Raw genomic sequence first — 11007 nt, 5'->3', positions numbered from 1 at the left:
TTTGATCAAGTTGCGGATAAATAGAGAGAGAGAAAAAAAAAGGACGACGTTCCTCTTACCGTTTTCTGGAAAACATCACGGGCTCCCGTTGCAATTCCACCGATGCCAAATGGAGGAATGTCGTTCCTCTGTCCCTACTGAAAAGGACACATTCCAGGAAAGGCGCTGCTTGGAACGCCATTGCGAAGTAGACTGCAGAAAGTGCATAAATATACACATTGTTTCCTTCTTTAAATACTATTTCAACTTTTATTTGTTTAGCTTTCCCTTACTACTAGATGGATCAGCGCCGCTTCTGGTGGTACGGTTTAGTTGGGTGGAAACTGCAGAATTTTTCACACCAGTAAGTAGTTAAGCGAAGGATCGTGGATTTAATACAGTCGCAGACAGCTCAAGTAACTAAGGGAGTGCTAGGCACTACCAAAACATCTCGGCACCAATATTTTTTTTATTGAGTTTCGAACTTTTATTTAATTCCTACGCAAAAAGGCCGATTTTATTCGGTAAATGTTCAGTTAACCGCGAACCATTTTGTTTTTAGTCTGGACCCCCAATTTTGTATAAAACATAGCGAAACCTTATGCTTTCGCTTTTTTTGAGCCCTTACGCAACCCTCACGCATTCATCGAGCATCAAATTCCACTGGGGTTAGTATGTCTATACTTCGTTTCACCGTGCAGTCGACTGCAGCGACCGAAAACGAGCCATCCCAGCCAATGCAGCGCTCTGAGCGGTTCACGTGTTTACGTGCCTCGCGTGTCTCTGCGCCCCCTCGCGTAAGCCACATGACGCTCATACAGCCTTGGATTGATTTCGGGTACAACACGTAGCTGAAGCAAAGTATAGACCTTTTCCGCTTACTCTCGCTCCTGACCGCCGAGTAGGCATATCCGGTATGGGCGACGAAAAAATATTAAAACGTTTCAACCTGCAAATATTAAAAAAATAGAGGGGAGAGAAAACGAGAATGAGTGACTTTGCGGAGACTCTCTGTGCCAGCCCAACTTTCAAAATACCACGATCGTGGGGAGGGCTCGTGAAAAAGCTGCGAGGGAAGTGCTCGAAGTGCATGCTACAAAGAAAGAGGGCACTGAAGGCTCGTCAGCCAGCCTAAATGCATTCTATTAGCGTGGCGACGGCAAAACAATGTTTTCGCCCATACTGGAAGTGACGACAATTCAAGATGGCGGCGCCCTTGAAGAAAGGGTCTATAGCAGTTCCGACTTCGTAACATTTACTGCCGTTTCCTGTTACACACATCGCCGAGGGAGAGCCGCGCACTTCCATCCAGTAATGCTAGCCCCCACTTCCATACACTAGCCTTTAAAAAAAGAAAGTAATAAGGGTGGACAATGTTGTGCGTCTGTTTCGCGCACGGCACAGCAACTTGCGCAAGGAGTTTCGTGCAAGCCGTCTCGCCCCGGACCACGCGCCCTTGTCCCTCGTTAATCCTGTGGGAGTCGAGTCGCTGCTGCTGCTGCAACGAGAGCAGTGTAATACACTCCGTCTCTCCCTGCAACTTGGTAAAACGGCGAAGGCTACGGTTCCAGTCAGCCAATCAGCACGTCGGAGACAGACACGTGACTCTACTCCACCTCGCTACCCCTTTTCTTTTTCACCTGCAACGCATTCACACACACCGACAGTGCTGTCGAATCGACAGATGAGGGAGAGAACGAAGCCGCCTTTGAACGAATGTTTGAGCGACAGGCAAATCTTCACGGGGGACAACAGCTACGTCTAGGACACGGAAACGAGGGTCCGGGTAAAAGGGAGTTCCTCCTTGCCCTCATCTTCAACTGCTTGGGTTACGCTCTCGAGCCTGTAGCTTTGGGAAGGGATGTCACGTGCTTCACCACCGTCGTTCTGATTGGTTGGACGGGGCCGTAGCGCTCGCTCTTTGTCAAGTTACGGTGAAACGAAGTGTACGGGCGCGGCGGCAGCGCGTGCTGTTCGCTGGTTATCGACCCCTTGCCTTTGTCTTGGCTGCGGAGTTCAGGAAAAAAATACGTTTCTTTAGCCGGTTAAAGAAAGAGCGACCGCCGGGGACTATAGAGTTCTTGCACGGGACGATGATGCAATGCTGCTTCGGGCATGATAGCTCTACCGATATTTAAATCGGTGACGTTCGTCTGCTTTCGTGCTGGCTTCTTTTCTATGCGCGGAGGCATTGTTTTTCCGGATCGCTCGACTTCGTTCCCAGTCGTAGTCGACTACAGAAATCAAAGGTAGGTAGGTAGGAACGTTTATTTCACTTTTTTGTATTAAGAAATGTGGACGGGACCATCGGCTGGTTACTCAAAGTTTATACGTACCACTCTTTCTTGGGGGTTTGGACGAACCGCTGCTTGATATGTCGGCTCTAAATGTACTGGATCCTGAGAAAGTATAGCGCCAAGCTTCCCATATGGTCGCCATTTTGGTTCATGGAATGAGCTGCTTCTTTTTGATCTTCTTATTCTCATTGACCCGATACAAATTCGTGGTGACAGCTAGGTTCCTTCATAAAGCCATGCATCGTATTTGCCGAGATTTTCTTTTTATCCAGACACCGGCAAACAATCGCACATCTTCGCACCACCACCACAAGTGGCGTCGGTGCTTGGCGGCATTGAAAAATAACCATTTCGTCGTTTACCCTGAGACTGGTCTTTTTTTTTGAAGAGCAGAAGAACAGAAAAAACAGGCAGGTCTCAACCTGTCTGTTTTTTCTGTTCTTCTGCTCTTCAAAAAAAACCCCAGTCTCAGGGTAAACGACGAAATGGTTGACTTCCACCAGCTAGCCTGTACTTTGACTCTTTTCTCGTTAATTGAAAAATAATTTTTGTAACCTGAAAAACACGAAAAGAGCAGTAAATTATTGCAAGAGATCCGTACACATAAGCTTGACTGAGAAACTAATTTCATACATAGTGCTTACTACTGCCGTCAGACGGGCACGCTAAAGGCCTCCAGAACGAGCTCCTTTAAAGGGCGGCAAACGCCGATAAACGCAAGATCATGCGATAATTTGCCGATGAAGACCTTTAATGTACCCGTCTGACAGCGGCATAAGACGCTTATATTGTACTATTCGAGCGTGATGGAGGATTTTGAGCAAATATAAAGAGGGGACACAGACACACAGGGGATGACGCAGAAGGGGCAAAGGTACGTACGTGCGTCGTCGGCGGTTGGCGGCGTCGGTAGCTTCAACGGAGCCGCTAGACAAAAAAAAAAAAAAAAACGAATCCGAACTCACATGGATAAATACCTTGAGCAAACTATTTAGAATCGCGCGGTTATTTTGCGCCACCTATCGAAATTTTTAGCAGCCTATATTTAAAAAAAAGACGAGTCTGTTAACACACTGCGACGACCACGACTAGACAGCAACCCTACATACAACGCAGGCAACATCAGTACCACGTACTACACAGCACCGAGATGTACACAAACACAACAACCGGCACTACGCCCGACACTTCCTACTCAGTATTCATTTCTTCCCGCGGCGCATATAAGCTTGACGTGTGCGGGTGAGCTCTTTGGTCGCTGACCATTACAGATTTATAGAAGACACAAAACACGGTGCAATGGACAGCTGTGTGTTAGAACTGTTTGCATTTAAAAAGTATGGAGGAAAAGTCTATAATGTTAGTCCGTTGCGACAAATAACAATTAATTAACAATAAATCTTAAACCGGTCATGAAAAGTTCAAATTTTTGTTATTTTCTTGCTTGACCAGTGTTATGAGCAGTCCGACTAGCTTGGATCAGATAGGAAAACAAATTGTTAGGATTTTGTCATTACGTATACAATAATAAATGAAAATGATCCTTGCGCAAACCATTCTTTATATATTAAAGTGAAGGACATCCGCCCAACACTTCACTTCCGCTAGTTGTAGTACGGGAGCAGACGTCTTCACTTTTGGAGCGTTTTGATGCAGTTTGTTGTCGTATGTCGTGTCGGTGTCGAGTTGAACGATGGGGCTTGGGAGTTTGTGACCGGTGTTATTCGTGATCACTGGTGTGGGACGCTGATGCGTTTTTTCTTATACCGCCACCACCCCGAACTTTGAAGATACACGCCCCGTAGCACAGCATTATGCTGAATCGCGAGCTCCTTCTCTGTTGACGTCGCTTTCCTGGTACCACTCGTGGAGACTGCAAGCGTTTAAACAGTGTGCACCGTCTCGCCTACATCCCCGGTTGCGTACTCGACCTGTTGAAACTTATTGCTTCCGTCATTTAGGAGTACGCAAGGCAGTTATTTCGTTGGTCTGGTTTCGGTTATAAAACCAAGGCAAAACGCTCGTAGTTCCCGCGCTCAGTGCACGTTGGATATCTTCCACACTTTGACACCGGATAACTGAATGAACGAGGATTTACATTCACTTCAGAGGTTACTCTCACCGCTTCCTCACCGTTGAGCAGCAGGATGAGCTGGCGACAAGCCGCGGATGAAAGGCTTGAGCATCAACAGCCCAAGCGCACTCGGTGCCGATGCGGGCGACGCTGGTTTCTGTCAACCGGGAGGCCAGCAGAAACCCTGACCGTTCCAGCTTTTCGTCATGACACGGTGTTGCAGAGAGCAGGGTAAAATGCAACTACACCTATCACCGAAGAAAACGCACTGCTATCGTAAATCTTGGCTTATGATTGCGCCTTTGTAGATTATCTTATTCGTTTTGCTGGAGAGACGCAAACGACGGGCATAACAAAATCGCTTGCATATTCCGCATACCTCACAAAAGCATTTACCCCGTCACCTTGCGAAGAGCGCCAAACACGGAGTCCGCACGGTCGCGTTTCGGCGGAAGCCACGAAGGAACGACCAGCACGAAGTTCTGTGCAGAGCCAAAAAGCCCCCGTTTATTCTTTTTCAATCCTTTTATACTGTGTGCCCAGGCAGCATGACGCAGCGATATGCGGGCGCGTAGCCAGCGATATAAGATATCGCTTCATCTTTTTTTTTTTTTCACAAAAGCAAAAAAGAATTTCCAATCAGAACTCAGATTGTACAAAAGAAAACGAAACAACGAAGCAAAAAACGCTGTTGCATAAACTACGCATTTATATAATTCTTCCGGCACATTTTCAAGACTAACACGTATCACTTGAATACACAACCAGAAACATTGTCACTTCACTCAGCAATTTCAAGCATCTGTAACATTTTTTTACCTACTCATCAATACCCAATCTTTTAGGTTTCCGAATTGTTCGCCCATACCGCGTGATGACGACGGGAGAGTCATTGGAATCTCTTGACGTTACAGGCGCGGAAACCAAAGCACTTGATTGAACTGTGTTCGATACCCTCTCGTCCTCCCCTCTGTTCATGATGGCTGGGAAATCGTAGCTTCCTCCGGTTTCTTGTTGTCGCGGCAAAAACCGCAAACTCGTCCTGCTCCGCACTAGGGTAACCCCAGATGGACGTTTGTACCTCGTAGGACCTTGGCCTTTTGGCTGGAGCTACGACCTCCGCGTTCGCCTTCATGTCCGTCACCCATACCCGATCGCCGATGTGAAGAGTCCGCAACGCTTTCGCTCCGTGTCGCTTGTTAAACCCTTGACGCTGCTTATCTCTTGCGCTGTGGTCTTTTGGGATCAACTCCGCTTGAGTCAGGTTTGTTGGAGGCAGTTGTTCGGGTATCATGGGTGGCCTCGTTCTGAGCCGTCGACCCATTAGTATCTCAGCGGGACTCTTTCCAGTTATACCAGGAGTCGACCTGTAAGCCAACAACGCCAGGTTAGCATCAGACGACATTTGCATCAACCTTTTGACTGTTTGGACCATTCGTTCTGCCTCCCCATTGGCCTGTGGGTATCGCGGACTTGTTGTTCGGTGGCAAAAGCCGTACGTTTCGGCGAATTTCCCGAACTCCGACGACACAAACTGCGGTCCGTTATCGGAAATGACCGTTTCCGGGATTCCATGACGCGCAAAAATACGCTTCAAATGCTCGATCACCGCTGCTGTCGTAGTTGATCAAAGAGCTGAAACCTCGGGATATCTGGAGAGATAATCCACCACCACCAAGAAGTTCGCACCTTTTATCTGACAAAGATCGATTCCTAGCTTCTGCCACGGAAAGTCTGGGGTAGACGAAGGCATCATTGGCTCCGAGCTTTTGTTAGCGAATTGAGCACATACTTCACAATTACGGACCGTAATGAAAATCTGCTTGCTCAAGCCTGGCCACCAAACGCACTCTCGAGCACGTGCGCGGCACCTGTTGACGCCTTGGTGGCCTTCGTGTAACCGAGACAACACTTCCGACCGTAGTTTTTGTGGCACAATTATCCGGTTACCGTTTAGCAAAAATCCATTCGCTTCCGTTATCCAAGCTCTGTCCTGCCAGTATGGTTGAAGAAAACAAGGCAGTGACGACTTTCTCGGCCAGCCCTCTCGAGATAGGCGTGTTAAAGAATCACAAACCTCATCCATCCTTTGATATTCTTTTACTTTTCTCAAAAAGTTCTCTCCTCCCTCTAGGCCCATCAAGCAACCTTGCGTATAGCTTGAGATTTCCGCTACTGAAAGAACGCTGTCTGTCTCGGGGAGCGGGGCATGGGACAAAGTATCTGCAGTGGCAATCAGCTTGCCGGGAACGTATACAACTTTAAACCTGTACCGTATGAGTCTCAAGCGAAACCTTTGTATCCGAGGTGGTAAAATGTCAACCGGCGTTTGCCCCAGCAGCGCCACAAGAGGTTTATGATCGGTCTCGAATACTGCGTCAAGCCCTCTTAGGTATTCGTCAAACCGTTCTGCTGCCCACGTTAAGGCCAGAGTCTCTTTCTCAATTTGCGCGTAACGCGTTTCTGCAGGCGTCAGTGACCGAGAAACAAACGCCACCGGCCGGCGTTCACCAGTTGTTTGTTCTTGTAGGAGAACCGCTCCGAGACCAAAAGATGACGCGTCTGCCGACACTATTGTCCGTAAGCTTGAGTTGTACTTGGCCATGCATTCCGCGGAGCAGATCATATCTTTAACGCTAGCAAGCGCCATTTCTTGCGCTGGGCCCCATACCCACACCGTGTTTTTCTGGAGTAACTCCTGTAGCGGAGCTGTTTTTGCTGACAGTCAAATTTAAAAGTCAAATTTGGGGGTTTTACGTGCCATACCTACGACGGGCATCTGGCACGCCCCAGCGGAGGACTGAGGATTAATTTCGACCACCTGGGGATCTTTTGACGTGCAACCGAAAGCTCGGTTACACGGCGCCTTCTCCGCAATAAGCCTCCGTCATATTGCGGGCACCTCGGTCGGGATTCGAACCCGCCACCTGGGAATCCGTAGGCCGGCGCTCTCGCCTCGGAGCCACCGAGGCGGCTGTTTTTGCTGACAGGTGGGGTAGAAAGCGACTTAAGTCATTGGCCATTCCGAGAACCCTTCTGACTTACTTCAGATACATTGGTCGGAGACTTTAAATCTTTGATGGCTCTAACTTTATTTGCGTCGGGCTTTATGCCTTCTCCGCTTATGCTGTAGCCCAAAAACGTGACTTCCCTGACGTTGAACACACACTTCTCTTTGTTCAGCGTAACATTGGACTCCACCAGCCTGTCGAAAACTTTCTTTAGTCTTTCATCGTGCTCCGCCTGATTCTTTCCGTGCACCAAAATGTCGTCCATTAGATTGGCCACACCAGGAAGACCTAAAATTTCCGACATCCGTTTTTGAAAATATTCTGGAGCGGACGTTATTCCAAAGGGCAGCCTTGTGAAACAGTATCTGCCAAATGGCGTGATAAACGTTGTCAGTTCTTGGCATGCTTCCGATAGTTTAATCTGGTGAAAACCCGAGTTTGCATCCAGCTTTGAAAAAACCGATGCGTCACCAAGCAGGCCGAGTGTTTGTTCGACTGTTGGCAGAACATACCGTTCCCGACGGACACTTTTATTTAATTGCGTCAAATCCACGCAAATACGAACCGCGCCTGACGGTTTTAGGACTGGCACAATTCCTGCGCACCATTCTGTGGGTCCTTCCACCTTACGTATTACGCCTAGTTTTTCCATTTTGGCTATTTTGCTTTTTACAGCTTCCATCATAGGAATGGGAACCCTCCGTGCTGTATTAACAGCGAAAGGTGCGGCGTGCGGGGTGAGTTGGATGGTGTATTCCCCTTGAAGCGTACCTAAGCTGTTGAACAGCTGCGGGTACAAAACGTCGTAGCGTTCGTTTTTGCCGATGCTATCTACAAATTTAATGACCCCCAAGGACAAAATTGCCGGTAGGCCTGGCAACACTTCACGCAAAGGGCTCATGACATACACTGTTTGACAAGACACCTTATCTTTCCATTGTATTTCTGTCGTAAATTTTCCCAAGACCGCCAATCGCTTTTCGTTTGCCCCCACCAAAATTTCCTCGAATCGATCCAGCTTAGTCGGGATGCCTGGAAACGTACTATCGTGGACACTGTTAGCTATAACACCGCAGCGGCGGCCGTCCCGTACCCTCAGCGCCTCATAGCAGGCGCAGTCCGAAACTCCGCGCATGCGCCGTGTGGCGGACTCGCTCTTCCCGTTTGCGAGCACACCCTCGCTTTGTCGTCTGCTAGGCGCAGAGCAGGCGATGCCACAGTGCTGCTCGTCTGGTACCCTGGCCCTAGCGAACTGGTCTCAAACTCATTTTAAACCGGCGATTTTGATTGGGGGAGATTGCAGAGTCATTGGGGCATTAACCCTGTCTACGTTTTTTGTTGTTGTTGTTGTTGTTTTTTTTTTGCTCTTTCAGAAACAGGATTTCGCAATGCATCTTTCACAATATGCGCTTGCAAACCAGTATGAGCGCAACAGATGTGATACAGAAATAGACTTATACTTCGTTTCACCTAAAGTCCGAATGCAGTGTACGCAGCAAAACTACATAGCCAATCAAATGGCACAAAGGTGCAATGTCACGGAGTGCATCACCGGGGGACACAATAAGGTGCAAAAAGTGAGCTTTGTCGCTTTTGGTTGGCCCTATCGTCTCGTAACGTCCGCTGCGCTTAGACCTAAAGCGAAACGGAGTATAATTGCAAGTTTGTCCCATAAAAGAAGAAAAACGTAGTCTACCGTGATATTACAATTAGGGGCGATGATTATCCTTAGCCAGCGGAGTCAGGGAATCAACCGTGGACACCTCTTACGCGGTGGTTTGCTGAACCGTGTTCAGGGAAAATTGGCTAGCGCTGTGGCGTCGTCTGCTCTGTGCCTAGCAGACGACAAAGCAAGGGTGTGCTCGCAGGCGGGAAGAGCGAGTCCGCCACACGGCGCATGCGCGGGGTTTCGGACGGCGCCTGCTATGAGGCGCTGGGGGTACGGGACGGCCGCCGCTGCCGTGTTACAGCTAACAGTGTCCACGATAGTACATGGCACAACAGACACTTCGGCACCCGAGTCTACTTTTGCAAAAACAGGAACACCGTTAACGGTTATCAGCACATACCGTGCTTTCGCGGCCGCTGTATCTGCAGGTTGTTTAAACAGATATACAGGTTTTTCTTCAAGGGCAACCTCTCGTACCTTTTTCGGTTTCCCCGCTCCAGTTCTGCAAACCTTGCTGAAATGGCCTCGGTTGCTGCAGTTGAACCACTTGGCTGCTCTCGCTGGACAGGCTGACCGTGGGTGCTGGTTCCCTCCGCAGGACGAACAGGGCCCCTTCCGAGAAGACGCCAGTTTTTCACTTCCTTGACGCCGCGATGTTCCACTGTACCGCCTTACTTCATCGATGTTCACGTCCTCGGATGTTGCCGGCGATTCCTCGGGACGCAGTTCTCGTTGCTGCTGTCGCACTGTCTCTTTCAACCTTGCTTTCGCCAACGCAGAAGCAAGCGTAAGCTGCGAGTCCATCTGAAGCGTTTCCGACAGCTTTCCGTCCCGCATGACGACAACCAGTCGATCACGCAGCATTCGTTGTTTAAAGTCGCCAAAATCACAGCGGTCTGCTAGGGTATGAAGCGCTGTCACGTACTGGTCGATGGTCTCGTCTGGATTCTGCACAGGCCGATGAAAGCAGGCTCTCTCGTAGACGACGTTTCTTTCTTTCACGAAGTGCTCATTAAACTTCTTTTGGACTTTCTCGTAGTCTTTCGAGTCTTCCTCGCTCAGGCCGAAGGTTGCAAAAATGTGTCGTCCCTGCCTTCCTAGGGTATAGAGGAGGGTTCTGACCTGAGCCTCGCCGCTTCTTTCGTTGAGACCGCTTGCGAACCGTTAGTCTTCGAACTCTTGAATCCACACTGGCCATTCTGACGCTTTGTCAAAGTCCAGTTTAGGTGGTGGTTGCAGTCCTAGTCCCCCTTGAGCTGGTACCGGCGTCCCCATGGCTTGCTCTTCGTGCATATTCCTGCTCAGACGCACGCCACTCCTGACACCATGTCGCGTTTCGGCGGAAGCCACGAAGGAACGACCAGCACGAAGTTCTGTGCAGAGCCAAAAAGCCCCCGTTTATTCTTTTTCAATGCTTTTATACTGTCTGCCCAGGCAGCATGACGCAGCGATATGCTGGCGCGTAGCCAGCGATATAAGATATCGCTTCACGCACCGTCCTAAGCTTTCCGTTTTTTACCTGCTTTAGAGCAGTTTGTACCTGTTAGTAGATATGCCTACTGAAACTGAAACAGGGCAGTGCCAGAGAGAAAGAGACAAAGTTGGGAAAGCTTGCTCACTCTCCAATTTCTCAACTCTCAAGCGATTGCACCATAATAAATGCACCAATGCCTCTTCCCAAAATAAAAAAAAGCATTACGTTCACTACGTAAAAAAATGGTCTCAGTACATGCATCTGTGGGCAGGTAGGAAACCTTGTCCTAATTTATTCACGCCGCATGATTGGCGCAACAAACTCGTTGCAGGACCGAATCATCTACTCGAGCGGTGTGCGTCGGTGTGCAAACGCAGACCAACGCGAAGCATAAAAACGGCAGATTTAGGACAAGAATCCGGAGTTCATTATTCTATTAAAACGACGTAATTGTGTTGAAAACGCCCGCTGCTTCTTACTCACGGTATCTGTCGGAATACTTC

General features: G+C 48.8%; 1 protein-coding gene across 1 annotated transcript; it reads right to left on the bottom strand.

Moving 5' to 3' along the window:
- Nucleotides 1-5681: 5681 nt before the first annotated feature.
- On the bottom strand, nucleotides 5682-10017 carry LOC121835182 (the record flags this gene model as incomplete). The annotated part of the gene is made up of 2 exons (XM_042289161.1): nucleotides 5682-5717; nucleotides 9508-10017. Coding segments are annotated over 2 exons (546 nt in total), but the record flags the coding sequence as incomplete, so codon positions are not given.
- Between the last annotated feature and the right edge of the window lie 990 nt (nucleotides 10018-11007).

This window comes from Ixodes scapularis, unplaced genomic scaffold (assembly GCF_016920785.2).
Source record: "Ixodes scapularis isolate PalLabHiFi unplaced genomic scaffold, ASM1692078v2 PGA_scaffold11__112_contigs__length_91849675, whole genome shotgun sequence".
NCBI classification, from domain to species: Eukaryota; Metazoa; Arthropoda; class Arachnida; order Ixodida; family Ixodidae; genus Ixodes; species Ixodes scapularis.
The sequence above is the reverse complement of the archived record's forward strand: the minus strand, read 5'-3'. Positions and strand labels throughout refer to the sequence as shown.